Source organism: Syngnathoides biaculeatus, chromosome 1 (assembly GCF_019802595.1).
Source record: "Syngnathoides biaculeatus isolate LvHL_M chromosome 1, ASM1980259v1, whole genome shotgun sequence".
Taxonomy (NCBI): domain Eukaryota; kingdom Metazoa; phylum Chordata; class Actinopteri; order Syngnathiformes; family Syngnathidae; genus Syngnathoides; species Syngnathoides biaculeatus.
The window spans coordinates 8,373,705-8,394,592 of NC_084640.1; the positions used below are offsets into that span (position 1 = coordinate 8,373,705).

At 44.1% G+C, this 20,888-nt stretch overlaps 1 protein-coding gene across 1 annotated transcript in view; it reads right to left on the minus strand.

Moving 5' to 3' along the window:
• The window catches only part of kcnh8 (potassium voltage-gated channel, subfamily H (eag-related), member 8), a 53,379-nt gene that overhangs the window by 19,092 nt on the left and 13,399 nt on the right, over positions 1-20,888 (minus strand). The window contains exons 2-5 of the mRNA XM_061813733.1: positions 7,746-7,979; positions 4,759-4,890; positions 1,695-1,822; positions 97-334 (exon numbers count right to left, since the gene is read on the minus strand). Coding sequence (XP_061669717.1) covers positions 97-334; positions 1,695-1,822; positions 4,759-4,890; positions 7,746-7,875 — 628 coding nt within the window. The 5' untranslated portion in view covers positions 7,876-7,979. The remainder of the gene's footprint in view (positions 1-96; positions 335-1,694; positions 1,823-4,758; positions 4,891-7,745; positions 7,980-20,888) is intronic.

Here is a 20,888-nt window from a genome sequence, read left to right on the forward strand (position 1 = left end):
AAACATCCACACACTAACGAGCAAAGTCCCAAAGCCACGCCAACGAAAACACGAGCTCCGCCGGTGGAAGGTCAAAAACCGTAAGGCCCGACTCACCCAGAATGAACAGAATCTCCACGGCGATGTCGCTGACGGTCGTGCTGCGCGTGAGGTCGTCGTCGTCGCCGATGAAGCACACATTGTACGGCACGGTCACGGCCACGTAGAACGTGGCCAGCAGGATCAGCCAGTCCCAGCCGGCCTTGCACGTGCTGTAATGCAGCAGGATGAATTTGGACTTTTTGGCGTCCGCTACCTTGTACTCTGGCAGGGCGGGAGGGTCGCCAAATACATTCTGCGGAGGAGAAAATAAAAACACACTAACAAATTACAATCGCGGTTTCAGCCGTTATTTTTTTGTGTGATGATAATAATTCTTTAAAAGTCTTTAAAAAAACAGTTCAAGTCATCAAATCTACCCAAATTAGAAACAAAGTGTGCTTGCTTCAAGCTGTTTACTGTGTTTGTCACTCCCAGAATGTTCACCCAAGCCATTAAATTAAAGTCCGCCAGCCTAAGGCAAACATAATTTGAAATGCCATAGACAGGCTAGTGGGAATTAGCATCGATGTCACGGTAATTAAAGGAACATTCCGGTGGTTAGGAGTAACAGTGTATCCAATAGGTCATGTAATATGTACTCTATCTTGATAACGTGATTTTAAATCCGCTCTCATTTAATAGTGATTTGAGAAGATTTTTTATTGACAATTTCGAATTTTCAGGTGCGCCGCCATTTTCGCGAGTCGCAGAACCTACGCGCGCGGATGTGACGTGTTACGTGCCGTTCCAAACGTTCGATTACATGGAGAGGGAGCGCTCGGAGGGAGCGGCAGAGCTCGCTCGTCAGACGCTGCATCATTCCGCGAGGAGAAACCATCTGAATATTCAATATTAATTACAGCCACAGGTTCAAATCCGTATGGAAGTATTCCTCCGTCTTCCCGATCAACCGATACGGCTATTTCTTCATCAGATGAGGATAAATCCGAGAAATCGGCGCTTCCATGTAATCCCAAGTAATCGAGCGTTTGGAACGGCACGTAACACGTCACATCCACGCACGTAGGTCGTATGGCTCGCGAAAATGGCTGAAAATTCATAATTGTCGATAAAAATCTTCTCAAAACACTATTAAATGAGAGAGGATTTCACATCACATTATCAAGATAGAGGACATACCACGTGACCTATTGGGTACATTGTCACTCCAAACCACCGGAATTTTCCTTTAAACCTTCAAACAACTACTACTTTTCAAACATTTTTTAATTTTTAAATTACTCGCTTTGTGGGAACGACTTATACTTACTCATTTAAGGATTTTGCCTGCTTCTTCTTGCTTTTAATTACGACGCCTCTTCCAATCGAGCACGTTGCGGCACAACATGGTACTAAAGGCGCACTACTGTCATTTTAAATTCAGACTTGCCTGTGTATTCATAGAAGTCATGAAAAATACTTGCTTAAAAATCTGTGATGAAGCATAGGAGCAAAAAAATGAATCAGACTATGGTGAGAGTTATTAAAAAGAATCCGCTGCTCTCATCAGGTTTCCCATTCCACTTTTTTGCTTGGAACACCCTCGAATAGATGGCTTTTTATTATGTCCCCATCTGTCTGGTGGTCTGAAGTGTGTGAGGCTATTCCGGTACCTTGTTGAGCTTAATTTTGCTCTTCTCCCTGCTGTGGAGGTGGCCCGAGACGTGGTACAGGACGGTGCCGCTCCGCATACGAGCAGAGCCGAACGGAGAGCCTGTTTTGATCTTGCCGCGCCGCCGCTCTGCCAAGACAAATTTGACTTGTGAACATTTTTGTGAAAAAAATCCAGACAAAATTCACTGGCTGCATAGCATCTTGGTGAAAACTTAGTGTTGTGCTTTACTTGTTTTTCATTCAATCAGATTACTTTGCCGAAGGTACTGATTTATGAATGCCTTTTCCAACAATGCAGGGCAACGTTAGCAGAGGTACTTAGGTTGTAAATTGCTGCTGCTGCTGCTGCTGCTGCTGAAGTGATTTTGCATGTACTTGCACGTACAGTGAAGAAAATAAGTATTTGAACACCCTGCTTTATTGCAAGTTCTCCCACTTCGAAATCACGGAGGGGTCTGACATTTTCATCGTAGGTGCATGTCCACTGTGAGAGAGATCATCGAAAAAAGAAAACTCCAGAAATCACAATGTATGATTCAATCACAGTCGGAGTGGCGCCCCATGCAAGATATCACCTCGTGGGGTCTCAGTGATCCTTGGAAAGGTGAGGAATCAGTCCAGGACTACACTACAGGACTTGGTCAATGACCTGAAAAGAGCTGGGACCACCGTTGCCAAGGTGACTGTTGGTAATACACCAAAACGTCATGGTTTGGAATCTTGCATGGCATCTTAAGTTTGCCAATGACCATTTGGATGATACAGAGGACTCATGGGAGAAAGTGTTGTGGTCAGATGAGACCAAAATGGAACTTTTTGGTCATAATTCCACTAACCGTGTTTGGAGGAAGACGAATGATGAGTTCCATCCCAAGAACACCATCCCTACTGTGAAGCATGGGGGTGGTAGGATCATGGGGGTTGTTTTTTTTTTTCTGTACATGGGACAGGACGACTGCACTGTATTAATGAGAGGATGACCGCGGCCATGTATTGTGAGATTTTGTGGAAGAACTCAGTCAGAGCATTGAAGATGGGTCGTGGCTGGGTCGTTCGACATGACAACGACCCGAAGCACACAGCCAGGAAAACCTAGGAGTGACCCCGAAAGAAGCATAACAAGGTTCTGGCGTGGCCTAGCCAGTCTTCAGACCTAAACCCAACCTGCAGTGTGTGCAAACCTGGTGAATAACTACAGGAAGCGTTTGAACTCTGTTATTACAAACAAAGGCTACTGTATCAAATATTAAAATTGGTTTCCTCAGTTGTTCAAATACTTTTTTTGCAGCTGTATCACACAAATAAATCGTTTAAAAAATCATACATTGGGATTTCTGGATTGTTCTTTTACGAGGATAGCTCTCACAGTGGACTTGCACCAACGATGAAAATTTCAGACCCCTCCATGATTTCTAACTGGGAGAATTTGCAATATAGCAGGGTGTTCAAATACTTATTTTACTTCACTGTATGTGTAAACGTCACACGTGAGATGGACAGTTGAGAGTGATGCATTGAGATTGGAACTCGGATAACAGAAGGAAGTGTTACTGCCGGCGTGCTCTGAACATACTGGAAAGGACTAAATCCAGACTGGCTCGGGGGCAGATAAAGGCCGTAACAAAGAGGACGGAGTGAAGCGCTAACTACTTTGGAGTGTTGTTTGGAAAGCGTGCACGTTTTCTGGTGCGCCATCGAGTGCCGACAGACCCCAGATGAGGGGAACAGACAAGGCCCATCAGTCAAGAGGCAACACCAACGCGGAGAAGGAGAAATGCTTTCTTTTTAAAACCTAATGAATAACCCTTTGCTGTTAGAACCATTCTTGTGGGGGGAGGAGGGAGGTGGGAGGGGGTCCAGAGGTGTTGTGGAAACACATAAAAGCTCGGCGACGGAAGCATATGGATATGCGATAGAGGCCCGTGCGGATTAACGATGGAAGGAAAGCAACATTAGGCTGGAAATAGAAACGAGGGAGTTGATGGTTACTCCCAAGCAGCGTGCCGTGGCACGTTATTAGTGTGCCGTGAGTGATCTGCCGGGGGGAAATTATCCTATTTATATCCATTATATATATATATCCAATTATCTACAAACTATCAGTAGAATATTTCTTTATATATACAAATGTAGGGCAGATTGGAGCTAATGGTTAGAGTGTTGTCCTCACAGTTCTGAGGTCCCGGGTTCGAATCCCGGCCCCGCCTGTGTGGAGTTTGCATGTTCTCTCCGTGCCTGCGTGGGTTTTCTCCGGGCATTCCGGTTTCCTCCCACATCCCAAAAACATGCAACATTAATTGGACACTAAATTGCCCCTAGGTGTGATTGTGAGGGTGGCTGTTGTCTGTCTTCATCTGCCTGCGATTGGCTGGCAACCAGTTCAGGGTGTACCCTGCCTCCTCCCCGTTGACAGCTGGGATAGGCTCCAGCACTCCCCGCAACCCTCGTGAGGATAAGCGGCTAAGAAAACGGATGTATGGCTGGATGCAAACGTAGAAGCACGACGCAACAGACGGGGAAATTGACTTTCTACTACTTTCTTTCTGACCTGAAAATGCAAATTGCTCCTTACTGTGCATATTCTAATTTCATCCATACTTGTCACCCAGCGACTTATTCCAGTTGGGGTGTTTGTCTCCGTCTGCGGACGCCTGCTGCATCAGCCACTTTCACTTTCGGTTGAAAAGCTTTTCATGACGCGAGCAAAAATAAATAACTTTGCTTTGCGTTGACGCTTCCTGTTTCTGCCTTATTTACGGTAATGAGCGCAATTAGGTAAGACGCGGGCGAGGGAACGCACCCACACGCACATGCACAATGACCTAATTTTGAAATAAATATAGCTCAATCAATGTCATTCATGTGATATTTGCTATATGAAAAGTGACTTCAGTCCAAAAATGTCACTTCCTTCAAAATGTTTAAGGGTTTTCCTGGGAAAAATAAAAAAAAATTAAATAAAATGGGTAGGCAAGGGAGAACCTGTAAAAATATATTTCCAAATTTGGTTTTGGGATAATTCCTTCAGCAGGGGTGTGAGAACGACTCCACGCATTCACTGACCTTCTTTCTTGTCCTCCTGAAGGGTTTTGGCTTTAATGTCCGTGATGTCCTTAAACGAAGCCAGAAAGAGCACCACGTCTCCCTTCTCATTCTTAATCGGGACAATGTCCAACAGGCACCAGAAGAGCACAGCTGCAATGGCAAAACGCAGTGTGTGGATATATTTTGTGCACGTACGTGTTTAGCATTGTAGCGCAACAATGTAGTGTGTACCCCACACTCCCGGACTTATTAGCGAGCCCGTCTACAGTTGGGTCCCCCGTGGGAGAAACAAAGGCTTTATATGGACCCAAGTCATGTTTCTCAAGATGAACCGAGCATCCTTGGTTCCGTCTCTTGCTAAATGGGTTGCTTTTTGGGGGGAAAGCCAGGTCAGCATTTTGTGAGTTTCACAGAAAATATAAATTCTCAGTACTTGGCCAACTCAACTTGAAATGAATGGAAATGACATGAACCCATTCATAACCCATTTTTCGCCTTATTGAGATAAAGGTCTCCTAACAGGCCACAATCAAGGAAATAACACTTCTTTTTTGTTTATGGTTTATAAGTTATCCGATAACGTTACTAATTTATAATCTTTAATAAACTTTAACCGATTAGTCATCCTCTCCTGATATCAAATTTTGGCTTCAGATTAAAACACTTAAATATTTAATATATACTGAAGGATATAATGCGTGAAAATCATGATGTCCCAAAAATGGGACGCTGCCCACGAATGGGTTTCATTCATTTCAGTCTCCCCCGCCTAAAATGTCCCCAAAAATATGGAATGTGTTTTGAAATAAGAGAAATACCATTAGTAGTATGAATATTATAGGATTGTTCATCCTGTGTTATGTATTCATATTTTGCCAGTTGAAGGTGAGTGCGATTAACACAGAGCACCAAACACAACATTTTGACCGGTTTGGAAAAGCCGCCAAAGTTTTTTTTCTAGTCTTTCTTTTGGAGTAGGAATGAAATGCAAATGACAAGAATCTCCCATGGAGTGCCCCCCCCCACTCCCCTCCCATCATCACACCCCCCCACACTCACACTCGCTTCCCCGCTGATGACTCAGGCGGTTTTTCGCTCGGCGCTGTGTGTAATTGTGCACTTCGGGAGTCATTTTACACACCAGACTCATTATCTGCGGACAACTTGCTCCTCCATTCATGCAGGAATCAAACCACACACCTCTTCTTCATTCATTTTCAAATTATTTGGAGACAAAAAAAAAAGGACCTGGAATTTCCAAGACATTGAAGAGTTTAGAAATTGCATCGGTACGAACAGCAGGGTGTCGTCAGCATAACAATTAGCTAATGTTCTGGTTTCAAGCTGAGACGACAACACAAAAGGACCGAAACGGGGGTTGGGGGGGGGGGGGGACAAGCTCGTAAACCCAAAAAGCACACTATTTGGAAACGGCGGATGCTCCACTTGGAAATTCATTTTTAAAGAGGAGAAAGTTGAAACGCTCAAGGACAGATGTTGGCTCGAGTAAAGCAATAAAGTGACATGGCGGAGCGTTCCCGTAAAAGCGACAAAAATCACGACTTATTGGAAAGACCACATCTGTGGCGGCGTTAGCGAAGCTGTGACGGCGCATAATTTACGACACCATCTGCTAAAAGCAGCCCTTTAAAGTCGCGCGACACGATGACCGATTGTTGATTCAGTCGGGAGGATGTTTTTATTTTGAATTATTTTCGACCCGACGTGGAGCACGGCCATACGCAATGTGTAAAGTCAATTATTCTCTTGGCTTAGTGTACAACATTCTACATCCGGGACCTCGAGCCGAATGACGCACCGTTGACGCTGTTTAACAACCAAATAATGACGGTGGAACAGAAAAATGTCACATCATCGCCGTCTTCAGCCTCACTCGGATCCATCCATGGACGTCAATGTACGTCAATGACAACTAAAACGAAGCCTCGTTCCAAATACAGCAGATGCTGAGAACTGCCATCGTTTTATGAATACATAAAGCAGACGTGGTGTCATGAGCAAGACTTGGCCACTGCCAAGAGGTTGCGTGACCACGCCACTGCTCTGGGCGGTGACACCTGTCACCGCTCACAGCTGGTTCTCATTGGGACTGTAATTAGTGGAGACTATTTTACTTTTATTGTACTTTCATTATTTGCTTAGATATGTCATCATACATTAAATCAAAAGATAAGGTGTTGTCCATTTGCTAATCAGACAAGGATGTGTTGTGCAGCGCGACGGCTGTCCTTGCGCAGAAAAACATCCTCCTTGGCCAGGCGTTGCCGTGGAGATGGACGACACCAGATAAGGAGCAGACTCGGGAGGGTAGGGGGCAGCCACTTTTACCATGGACCCATACACATAAAAACGTTGTGTTACCGGGCAGCTTTTGTCTTCCTCTTAGGCAGAAGACACATGTCACGTGTGCAGCAGATGCCTAGATAAGACCCGGACATCTGTATTGCACTTCCTTGATCCGTGAACACGCGTAGGGTCCAAACTCGCAAATCCCTACATTAGACACGCATTTAAGTTGGAGTTTTTGTCACTGGCATTTGCCAGTTCGTTGCCATGAGTTACTGAGTTGTATTCACTGACAGTAGGAATTTCCACCACTGAGAATGGTGTTTCTGTGCCACCACAGTTTAGTCCTGTCTTGGTTTATGTTTCATAGTCATAGTCAAGTTGTAGTTCATGTTTCCTGGTTTGTCTCCTAGTCATGAGACCTCGCTTCACGGTTTTGTATCCTGCCTTTGCTCAGCGTTTTGTGCCTCTGCCTTTTCAGACCCTGTTCCTTGAACAAACCACGCCTAACATCATGCTTCCGTCTCGGAGTCCTGCATTTGCACCAATGGTATGTCACACATGGTGGTGCCATCTCCAGTGGCTCAAGTAACAGGACAAGAATCTTGTAGGTTTTTGTACTAATACTGATCCACTGTTTTGATACGGGATTTTGCACAGTACTCAAAACGACAGCCGCCGAACAACTCAGGTCTTACCTGTCTTGCTGTAAAACATGATCTCATCCTTAAACTCCTTGCGCCCCTCCAAGGCGTCGTCGACGCCGATGATGATGCTTTCGCTGGTCTCGGGGCCGTACAGGAACTTGCACGCACAGCTCTTTTGCATGACCTCGGCCCTGGAGAAGCCCGTGAGCTCGCAGAAGCCATCCGAGCAGTAGACGATGGGGAAGCCCTTGGACACCTGAGCGTTAGCCAGGATGAAGTTGCTGTCTGCGGGAGGGACCGGATCAGATTCAGAATCAGAATCAGAATCAGAATCAGAATTTGAATCAGTGATACATTCAGGAGCCAACCACAGTTGGTGAAAACCTGCAACTTGTAATAATTATTTAAAAATTGCATGACTTAAAAGGGAACCTCTGCTATGTGCATAGCAAAACTGTATTTCAAGAGTAACGATACACTGTATGGATAAATAATAATATGGTGGTTGAGTCAAGAGTGTGTTCAATACATTTGGAGCAGATGCTTAATTGCACAACAAATACTCAAAACCTAACTCGCACTCAAAGCTGTTACGTAAGACAGACAAGAGTTCAAACTTGGTAATTCATTGCCCGAGCCACCCTGCAAAGTTACATGTTCCCATAATTTCACTACAAAAATCTATTTTCTGCATCAGTGATTTCATCCCCCCCCCCCCCCCCCCCCGACAGCTCCCGGTATTTAATTGTTTTATGTCGCACGTCAGGCTTTGTTGAAGGAAACCACCTGGAATCAAATGACGTGTGGGAATATTGCGAATTGAGAATGTTGACTACTTGTAGGTGTCCTTCAAGAGGTTGTACTCAATCAAATGCTCCTTTGTGCTCGTGGGAACGCTATGAAAATATGAATTGATGTCACGTTTGGGTGATTGGAGCTTTTCATTATACAAGTGAGAGTCACGTGATATGTCTCTAGGTTAGCTTGATCGCGTAGTTTATGCTTCCGATGTGAACGAATACAATGAAAATACACGTAGGGCATCCCGTTGTAGGCATTCATATTTATTTTTCAATAAAGTGACTAGAAACATCATTCGGTACATCCCATAATAAGCAGTAAAGGAATAAAGGAGGGACGCACACGCAGAGAATGTGTTGTCAGCAGCGATACACGGGCGCCGGACAGATGGTCAGATCCGGTCGCTGCATTGGGACCAGCTGTCAGTCGTGAGGCCCCCTCGGGCCCCTCATGGTAAGCAAAGACCGCTGGCCCCCAAGCGCCCTGATGCCAAGGCCCGCGGCCTGTCTGACGGCAGCCTCACTCACGCGCACCAGAGACACGGGCCATGACAGGAAACTTGTGTTTACGGAAAAAAGTGAGCGAGAACTGACAATATGGATCATACGCTGTAAAATACAAAGGTTATCATTTCTATTAAACACGAGTGGACATTTGAGCTGGAGCCTACTCCAACTGACCTTGAGCGAGAGACTAGCCCCGCCCTGGACTGCCCGCCAGCCCATCACAAGGGCGCTGGCAGCGGACAAAGAAACCATTAAAAGGTGTCAAACACAAGGCCCGTGGGCCGGAAATGGCCCACGACATCATTTTATGTGGCGTGATTTTACGTGATTCTTGCTAAGATCTGCGGCATGATTTCAAATTGCCTTAACGGCTCTCTTACTTCTTCTTCTTTTGGTTAAAACAATTCACACACAGCTTCCTGTCCTATTTCCCTCCAAATGAATTACTCACTATTAGATGGCAACGATCCAACTATTACCCCCTCAAAGTTTCCTTACTTCGGCACGCCTTTTCCCTCTCTTGACTTTCTTTGCTTTCTCCTCCCAGCTTCCTCCCTCCGCCAGCCTTTTGGATCACTTTGTCTAATTACTCTTCATTTTCTCTCCAGCCCTTTGAGTTCCAGCAGGGTAGCCATCCTCTCCACTATCATTTATTTCCTTCCCCTCTTGGCGCTGACACCTTCTCTCACCGCCACCTGAGAGCATTTGCTCTGACCGCTTCCTTTCACCTCCAAAAGGCCTGAATCATCTCTTTACAGCACTTTTTTTTTACTCCTCTCCTTTTTCTATGTCAGCCTCCTCATCTCCTCCAATTCTCGTCTCTCTCACTCTCGCTCTCTCTCCCCCACCCTGAATTTCTTTGGCTTAATTGTTCCACTGTGGAAGCCCCATATTTCATTTCCTATCATGCTCACAATAGTGCCTGACAGCTGTTGAGGAAACTCCCAGGGGACGGGCAAAGAAAGTCAGGGTGGCGGCAGAGGTGAGAGAGGAGGGAAGGAAGAACAATGCAAAAGGGATGAGCAATTTATATGGAGGATTTTTTTTACTTCTCCTTTTTGATTGATACTTTCAATTATCAGCTCAAATGTTGGGATATAAATACAAAAAAAAAAGGGGGAGGGGGGACTGACAAGCTGAACACCCCAAGAGGGTTTTGTTTTTTTCTTGAGCATCACTCTTTTTTGTGATCACCAGAGAAAATACCAATGGTACGTTGAAGATGAAAAGTGGGATTTACTGGTACAGAAGAACAGGCCTGCGTGCTCAGTATGATTTGATCCATCCATCCATCCATCCATCCATCCATCCATCTTCGATACTGCCTGAACCTACTGGAGCCTTTCCCAGCTGACTTTGAGCAAGAGGCAGATTACACCCTGGACTAGTGGCAAGCCAATCATATAGACAAACAAGCATTCACACTCAATTTCACGCCTTTTAACCCATTCAATCAAATATGTATTTGGGGATGGGGGAGTCAGAGTACCAGGAGAAATGTCACGCAAATACAGGGAGAGCATGCAACCTCCACACAGAAAAGTTTATAACCCCCGAATCTCGACTGGGAGAAAGATGTACTCATCACCGCCTCGTTTGAGCAATACAATTTGAACAAAAATTCAATTACATGCTCATTTATGCGGAGAAAATGCCCAACATGTATAATTAATCATTAATTTAAATGGAATAACCACAAAGCTCGAGATTTGCTGGTGGCTGCATGATAGGCTGTAAAGTTGATCACGGTTTACCAAGAATATCATCCATCCATCCATTTTCTTTGCCGCTTATCCTCACGAGGGTCCTGGGGCGTGCCGGAGCCTATCCCAGCTGTCAACATGCAGGAGGCGGGGTACACCCTGAACTGGTCGCTAGTCAATCGCATGGCACAGAGATATGCAACACCCGGACTCACAATCACACCTCGGGGCAATTTCGAGTGTCCAACTAATGTTGCATGTTTTTGGGATGTGGGAGGAAACCAGAGTGCCCGGAGAAAACCCACGCAGGCACGGGGAGAACATGCGAACTCCACACAGGCGTAGCCGGGATCGAACACGGGTCCTCAGGACTGTGAGGCCAACGCTATACCAGCTGATCCACTGTATCTTAAGCCACCTAGCACGCATGTGTTTGGACCTCTATCTTGGATGCTGGATGTTGCCGTGGTTTCACGACAACCTCTCCAAACTAATGTTGGCGTCGCTGCAGGTCGGGTCCGCATTTGTTTTCCTCTCGAGGGTCACTCTATATGCACATTAAGCCTCTCCCATTTCAGGATCTGAGGTAAACCTAAGCTATTTAAAGCGCCACAGGAAACGGGAAAAGAGTCTCAATGTCAAAGGTGTGAGTTAGTCAAGCAGCAGGGAGAGCAAAAAGATGGATGGCGAAAAGAGAGCAAAGGTTGGATATGGAAGAGATAAAGCTCTGAGATGAGCAGTAATAAGACGGAGATGGAGTCGACGGGAAAAATGTTGGGAACAATGGAGTGACAGATGGAAAGATATAGTCACCCTTCTGCGAGAATTTATGACGGCCACTCAGAAAGTAATATGGAGCCCTCGCATACTGTAGCCCCCCCCCCCCCCCCCCTCGAAAAAAAAGTCATCTCAAACTGCCAAAGTTACCAGTGAGACATTACATGACAACCGAGGTTATGGCCGGACAAATTTTGGGTGCTCGGTCCCAAATATGTATCGCTAAACCTTGAAGCTATTCAATATAAGAGCACAAATTAAAGCCAAAACTAAATTGCTCATAACAGTGAAGCAAATGTGTTTTTGAGTCATTGACAGTGCAGTGGTTGACTCGCATGGGTTCTGTTCCGGTAACAACCGGAAATTCCGGTAATAACGGCGTGAATGTGAGTGGTTAAACAAGAACGGATGGCTGGGTTTGTTTGTCTAACCGTACTGTGTAATGCTGCAGTTTCTGCAATCAGCAGTGTGTACTCTGACAAGAATGAAGCAGCAATTTGGGATGAATGAAAAGTATGAGAATAAACTTGTAATATTGGAAGAAAAAGGTCGGCTGAGCACTACATGAAGCTTCTAAAGTCACACCCACATAGGTTCCTTGGCACCAAGTTAGCACACGATGTTGACAAAGCAGTGCATGAAGCTCCTCAAATCACGTCAACGTGGTCCTTGGGCAGCAAGATGTCAAAAGATAACCCTCAAAAAACAACAAAATAATAATGTTTGGGAAACTCTGGCTGAATGCTTAAAAATAACGAAAAACAATATACACGGGCTAGCAGATAGCATCAGTGTTGCAGTGTTAAAAGGAGCACCACATGTCCATTGAATTGAAGCCAAAAAAAATTTAAAAAAATGTTTGTTTACATTCCGTGTAATTACGTCATGACTGTATGTTTTCAAAAACTACACTATTATAGAATGCTATATTTGTGATTAAAAATACATTGCAGCATTTTTTGCCATTTTTTTTTTTTTTTGTGCGACTGGGATTAATGGGGTTTCCATTTCCGCTTGCATTCCGGGATGGGGGAATAAAATTAATGACTCAATAAAGTCTTCCGTTCCCATTATTATTCATATCAATAACAACAACTAATTGTCGCTGGCCACCCCTTCGCAAGGTTTAATGAAAATATATCAATGCGTTTTTTTTTTTTAAATGCTTGGAATGTGATCAAAACAATACTCGTTGGGAAAAGTAATCAATTAGCGTTCATGTACAGCAACACACACACACGCACACACACCGGGTAATTTCAAATGTATATTTACTACACGCTGGTCATAGAAAGTCAATACCCCCCAAACTGCTTTTAAGAACACTTTGACTCTGAGTCGTAAATTAACAATTTATTCCCGATTATTATTACAATGTAATGTATGTTGTCTTGCGGCGGTAGACTTTCACTATAATTGCTGGGTTTGTTAATTAAAAAAATGGCGCAATACCCATGGGCGGCTGCCAATATATTCTATATTACACGCAATGTACATTGCAGTTGATTAAAAAGAGGCATTCTTTGCAATATTTTAGATAAAGCTCTTGCATCCAATGGATTTTTATTTTATTTTATACATGTTGTTACGGTGGGTCAGCTGGTAAAGTGTTGGCCTCACAGTTCAGAGGTCCCGGGTTCAATCCCGGCCCCGCCTGTGTGTAGTTTGCATGTTCTCCCCGTGCCTGCGTGGTTTTTCTCCGGGCACTCCAGTTTCCTCCCACATTCCAGAAACATGCAACATTAATTGGACACTCTAAAATTGCCCATCGGTCTGATTGTGATTGTGAGTGTCACTGTTTGTATCTATGTGCCCTGCGATTGGCTGGCAACCAGCTCAGGGTGTACCCCGCCTCCTGCCCGTTGACAGCTGGGATAGGCTCCAGCCCTCCCCGTGACCCTCGTTAGGATAAGCGGTGAAGAAAATGGATGGATGTTATCACTATATTATGGTTTATCATTATTGCGAGTGGGTCTGGAAAGTGTACCGTGCGATACTGTATCACGATACAGCAGGTCTATTAAGCTCAAGCACAGCAGAGCGTCCTTCTCCCGTCGTGCCTTTAACCCACTTCCTTATTAAGAAAAGTGAGCCAATCGGCTGGCAGAAAATGAGAACCCTCCAGCATTGAAGTCAGTGATGATTGATTACGCCCTCCCGGGCTCATAACTACACTCATTTCTTCCTTCAGTTGTCAATCCCTTCCGAAGGGTGGAAGCGGAATCCCCACAGATGTCGTGTTATCAACTTCATTAGAAGTGCGGCGCCGAACAAAAAAAAAAAAAGTTCCTCGCGGGAGAGTAAAAGTTGTTCTTCTGTGGCCTTCTGTTCAAAGACAGAGACGAATGAGCTTTCGCGCACGCTCCGGAGCGAGTTGGATGACGCACGGAAAGCAAAGTGCTGAAAACGCATCTCGCTTTCCGTTTTGGTCCTCTGTGACTTCATCTCTCCTCGCACGCAGTCTCCAGTCCCCCCCCCCCCGTATCATCCATCCATCCATTTTATTTGCCGCTTATCCTCATGAGGGTCGCGGGGAGTGCTTACATTTTCAACCAAACATCTTTTTCACACTGCCGGTGTGCATTTACTTTCTGGTATTTAAACATCACATGACGTCTCTTTGTGACAACTGTCACAGGGACTATAATGCGACTTTATACAAACATAGATATAGGATAATTAAAAAGAATGAGAACGATTGCACAGAGAAATTCATTGCAGCTCCCTCTGGTGAGCGCAACTTGGCCATCGGCAGTGGCACCAGACGGTATAAGGCCGTCACGGAGGTGCAAAAAAAAAAAAAAAAAAAAAAGATGGGTTTCATAACTCTGGTAATTCTCTAAACTTTAGTAATATTTGTATTTTTTTTTGCAGAGGGAATCACTTTATGCCTGTGAGTATTGTTATATTGTCTGTCTATGTGTGTTACTGCACCCTTTTTATTTAAGTCACTTTTAGTTGCGCCTTAAAACATACAAACACATTAATGTTTGCATTAAATTAGCAGATGTGATCACTGTTAACCTTCAAACTTTAACTGGGTGTGGCATTGAACAGCTTCAATCCAGCCATCCATTATCTGAGCTGCTTATCCCCACAAGGGCCGGAGGAGTGCTGGAGCCTATCCGGGCAATCTTCGAGCAGCCTGAACTGTTTGCCGGCCAATCGCAGGGCACAGTGAGACAGACAGCAGTTGCACCTATGGGCAATTGAGAGTGTCCAATTAATTTGGCATGTTTTTGGGATGTGGGACGAAAATGGAGATATTTATTGTTTTGGTCACCTCCAAGCTAGAAACTAATTAAATTGCACCAAAATAATAACCCTGAAAGTAACTTACGAGGGAATTTGATGGCATAAACATGTACAAGTATACATACAGTAGCGGAACTGGTGGTCTTTTGAGTTGTGGTAAAGCGAGCTGTGCTTTTATTCTGAAAAGCATCCTTCAAGTGTTGCTCATTAAAGTGTCCTGCCCATTCCAACGGCTTATAGATTTCAGCATCAAGCTTCATCAATGTCGCTTCACCGAGCGTGAAGTGATCAACGCCTGTTTCACAGCGCTCAATAAAAAAATATATATAACAAGTGTGCGTGTAAAACGCCGTCTGAATTGCCACTCGTTCAGTTACGCCAAACATTCCAGCAAGTAAATCACAGCCACTATCAATTTATGTAGAAAAACTCTCCGGTTAAAGGCTGGCATCCATTTATTTGTCAGGTCGTGTCCAAATGTGAGCGGTTTTCTCGGGCTTCAGGTGAGGTCGAAACGGCCGTACGTAACAGGGAAGCCCTTTAGATTTTGCTCCCGGCAAGGCCATCACAGCTCATTTGTGCCGTCATCTTCCAGTTCAAATCCAATGTTCATTTCCTTCCTTTCTACTCACTTGCTGCGGGTTCAGCCGCAATTCCCCGGTGTCAGGAAAGTAACAGCTTGCTCTAAGTCGCTGAAGCTGCAGAATGTTCGGGAGGCAAAAATAAAACCGAGGTCGGGAGAGGGGTCAGAGGTCAGTTGATGTATCTTGGAAGTGGAAATACTCCGGTTATGATGGGTTTTTTTCTTCTTCTTGCAACAGCATTTATAGTATTTCAATATTATTTGACATGCAGTATTTAGCATATGCCATCTATGCGCCAATACAGCATGTACAACCTTTTAACTGATCGGATTTTCCATTATTTTATTCTCTATATAAGTACTTTTTCTTTAGTACTACTTACACCACATGGTATTTTAATCTTTGTGTCAGCTTATGTTAATTTTGCATCTAGGAGAGCAAAAATTTCTCATCTCTTGTTGACTTCCAGGATAGGAAGTATAAACTATTTTTTAAAAGTGCTAAATATAAGTTATTTATACGTTGATGAAAACACTTCACCCAGACAAGGGCACACAGGTATTTGGTCACAAAATTAACAAATTGCATGTCATAAGCTAAAACAGCTGATACATACATTAAATAATATAATGTGTAGACAGAAGTTTCTAGAAATCCAGTGAGGGGAAGTAGTGCCTCTGTTGCAGTACAAATGATTGCAATTAATATGCTTGCTTGTTTGTCAGGTAAAAGGATTCACAAAATAAGTGATATTTATTTGTTGGCTGCTTTGTTACTCTCCATGGTGCTGAAGGGTAACCATGGGATGATTATGATACTGGACTACATGGTTTAGCTGTAGTAGTCTAAACCTAAAGGTACCTGGAGACTGTACCTCTTCAAACAGCTGCCTCTGTTTTAATACATGCTGTCCCTGAACGCATCACCAAGTTTGTCGTCTGGCTGAACATATAAAGGCCTCAGCTCAGGTAAACAACATTTGCAAAATATTGGCTCTAATACCTTTACACAGTCAACAAATTAGCACATTGATGTACAAAATACTGATGGATTCATTCTGACCAATTTGTACAGAAGCAAATGATTGTATGTTAATATGGATTTGAGCTGATAAATTATCACAATACTGTCCATGGGGATGATGTCATCGTATACACGTGCAAGTGTTTTCTCCTGTCTCATGCTTGATAGGCACCATTCACAAGAGTATTTAACTCTTCATTTTTGGTCAATAATTTGACCAGCAACTGATTACCAAGCTTTTTAGAAAGCCTTCATAGTTTTTATTTTTTTAACTGCACTCTTAACAGGTTCTGTACACCCTGTACCAGATGCAATAAAGCAGCCCAAAGAGCATAACTGAGCCTAGCTGAGTGTTCTTTTCTTTGTATGCTTCATTTTAAAATCTGCAAACAAAGACCTGGTGTGACTTGTCGGGAAGCTTCGGTCTTGTCTTTGCACAGAACCGTTTCCTCAGAACGTCTGTGCTTGCTCAGTACACCTTTTGAGCAAACTCCAGTCCCATCACCTATAAAGTAGTGAGCATTCACCTTTGATTATGTGACCAAGCTACAGCGCGGACTAATTGCCACTCCATCACAATGCACTTCGAGACCGCAAAACATTCACACCGTCAAGCAAATGAACCCCACGCCATCAATTACTCAATTTTCGTGACCTGCAATTTTGCACGTTTGTATATTATTTAGAAATATCATACTCATTATATTGTTTTTTTTTTTTTTTTTTTTACATTTTGGATTCATCATTATCGATTTGAAGCAAACTAATAAAATCCACACAAAAATAACAATTAAAAAACACTTCCTTTAATGACTGTTGCACTCTGCATTTGAGTCAATAAACATACTATTTATTACTCAAGTAAATAATGAATTTATCTGTAGTATGCAACAACTATTTGCATCATGAGCAACATCAAAACATTGACAGAATCCCATAATAAGTCAACATTGAAATGTGCACCATGTCACTATCGTCTCCCTCCAGCCAGTATGTTATGAAATCATCCCAGCAAGGATAATTTCCTAACATTCCGAAAGTCGTAAGGCATCATCTGGAACTGCTCGAATAATCAGGGCGTCATTAAGAAGCCAAACTTACGAGTGCCATCAAAGCGCGTTGCTATAGTGTCCAAAAAGGTGTTCTGCGGTGCTAGTAATCCCTTCATCACAGGCATTTTCCCTGCTTAATGTCGAAGTCCCCATCAAAGTGAGTGAAGAGAAGTCGTCTCAACGCGTGAAGGCCACCCTTGGAAAGGTTGTAGACGGAGCTACGTGCACAGGACGCGTTTTCCGCCCCGCGCAGCACAACACGCGACGCTCGGGCGAGGAGGTGCGCGCAGCCGGTGCGTCTGCAGTTTCAATTGCGTGCGTAAATGAAAAAGAGGAGGGGAGGAGTGGGCGGGGGTGCGAAGACCCACAGGTGCGGGACGGGTAGGAGCCGAGGACCAAAGCGACAGGGTGAGGCCGCCTGTCAACGGGTGGCATTATTGTCACTGGCTTCAATAATCGTCTGTCCGCAGCGTGCAATGGGGGGTGACATCCATCACGCTCACTTTTCTCAGCCTGCGCACGCATCTAAAGTCGCAAGCAAAAAACTTGCACCGACGTAATGGATTTAGACTTAGAAGCCATGCGTTTAACTTTCTTTACATCACACGACAAAATAAAGAATGCACAGGACACTTGTAGGCGCAGTCTACTCAGAGTTTCGATGTCACCGTCAGGTGTCCCTAATAAAGTGTTCAGTTAATTATTATAATTTATTTATTTATTATTTAAAAAAAAAAAAAAAAAAAAAAGCTTTTCTCGCGGTAGCAACACGAACAAGGTCAAACGTAAACGGGTCTGACCCCGTGAATGCACTTCCTTTGGAGACAGATGGCTGGATCCTGAATATGTTTGTGTTGATAGCGGGATCGTTACGATCGTTTTCTGTCTTTTTCGAGCAAACACACCTGTCACACACACACACGCACACACACAAGTGCACAGCCGCTGGACGAGCACGAACACACGCGCAAGTTTTGAGCGTCATCTGGTGGTGAAAACCAGGAGCGAAACAGGACGAGGCTTTGAGGTGTACAACAGCGTCCTCTTGTGGACATCAAAGATATTTTTTTTCCAAGACGTAGCATCTGAGAATGTTGGCAATGTTGTCCAAAAGTAGAGCGTAAAACTATTTTTCAATTGCATACAATGCAATGATCCCTATCTCAACCTTAGTTTACTTTACCTCTCTCTATGTATGTAAAAGGCCCATTTAAAAAAAAAAAAGGAGAAAAGCACAGATATCTCTTTAAAAATGTAAGGAGGAAAAGTAAAAAAGTAAATAAATGCTGTAACAAAGTACTACTATCACAGTGCGTCATTTCTTCCGTCGCGTCAGCCAATCGCACTCTACTAGACATCTAATCTGTCAACCAATCACGTTTTACTCGTCAGGCAATCTGTCAGATAATCACAAAGTCATTAGACGGTCCAAAGCTGTGATTCATACATCACCTCAAACTCCAAATTGAACAAACACATCCAAAACATATTTAAAGATGTATGGGTCAAGTGCCCGGGGTGAGGCTCCGTGAGCCAATGAGCACGGAGAGAAAATGATCCAAACATGTCAGATGACACAATTCAAGCAGACAGCAGTGATGCTTCACTGACGTGATCAAGTACTTAGTCGGTCATTTAAGGATTGCAACATTGAGTGTCATGGTTGAGTTGGTCCCAGTCGTTGAGTTGCAGTACATGCCTCTTTAATCAAAATTCCATCCATCCATTTTCTTTGCCGCTTATCCTCACGAGGGTCGCGGGTAGTGCCGGACCCTATCCTAGCTCTCAAGGGGCAGGAGGCGGGGTACACCCTGAACTGGTTGCCAGTCAATCGCAGGGCACCTAGAGACAAACAGCCACACTCACAATCACACCTAGGGGCAATTTAGAGTGTCCAATTAATGTTGCATGTTTTGGGGATTTTGGAGGAAACCGGATCGATGCCCGGAGAAAACCCACGCAGGCACAGGGGAGAACATGCAAACTCCACACAGGCGGGGGGCGGGATCAAACCCGGGTCCTCAGAACTGTGGGGCCAACGCTTTACCAGCTGATCCATCGTTCCGCCCAAAGTTTTTATTTGAGGGTGAAATAATTTTCCTGAATCAAGGATAAAAACCTCCTAAATAGATTGCTGGGGGAAAAAAAGCTGGAACTGTCTAATTGTAAGGGAAAAAGATTAGCCCAGTTTCTTTTTTGCAGTGCAGAACCTGAACGCAAGCATTTGGTCCTTTTCCACATGCGCTGTACGCGGAGACCTCCAGGGATGGGTCCGAAACAGCTGTGTGTTGCCTAAAGAAAACCAATTATCAGTGACAATTAAAAGGAGAAAGTGTGTCGGTTTGCCAGGGACGATAACGACTGGACTGCCGCGCAATGTGCTCTGGTGAGTCCGGATTCACAACGTTCCAGAATGTTGGGCACCGCTCGCCTATCGTTCATACAAGAATAGTGAATGCTAATGCTACTCAATAATGAAATGCGAAGTCCACTTGAAAATGTGCTTTGATACAATACCAGAAAGAAAAAAGATGAATACAGTACTCGAGTTTTGTTCCGATACAAACTTCATCCGACGAACAGCACCGGGCTCACGGAGCATATCATGACAATATCACCGCATCAGATGCTTAATGAATATGGCGCAGTGAAATTCTAACCTAATTTGGAGCGATACACGAGTGTGTGAATAGTTGGGTGTCTCCCGGGATGAGGCTTACAGTACTCCGCGTTCTGTGCCACGCACTGGTAACACGCTCAGCAAGCGTGTAATGGCCTTAATTATCATTTAGCGTGCCGCCCTCATTGACAACGTTTCAAGCCGACAATAAAATAGCAAGAAAGTGGAGAGGTGAATATCTAGGTATAAAAACTTAAAGCACATTTAAACACTTTGGCATGTGAGCTATAAATGTTTACAACCCCCCCCCCCCCCAACATTCTGTCCATTTCCACAAAATGAGTGATGTCTTCCTCCAGTTTACTCACAATGAAAGATGTGTAACCAGCCATGCCGCGTTCTGGCTGGAGAGGTTGTTAATTCACTTTGTTTAATTACTTAAAAGTAGTAGAGCATGCAATCTGTGCTTGAATATCTGTAATTGGCTGTTCGTCAAGACACACACACACACACACACACACACACACACACACACACAGAGATAAACTGGTATTCAAGGAAAGTAAGTCATTCCAGTGTTTCAAGGTGAAGTTTCAAAGTAATGGACGATGATCCCGACACTTTTGATCCAGAATACTTTTTTTTTTAATGCTTGGGCCATTCTGTTGTTAATTTTTGGTTCTGTGTTTTGGATGATTCCCCTGTTGCAACACCCACCATCTTCTGGGCTTCGCCTATTGGACAGATGGCCTTGAGTTCGAATGCAAAATAGCTTAATAAACTTGGGAATTCATTTTCCCATTGAAAATCTTAAGATGTCCAGGCCCTGATGTAAAAAAAAGCACACCCAATACTATGATGCTCTTGCAACCA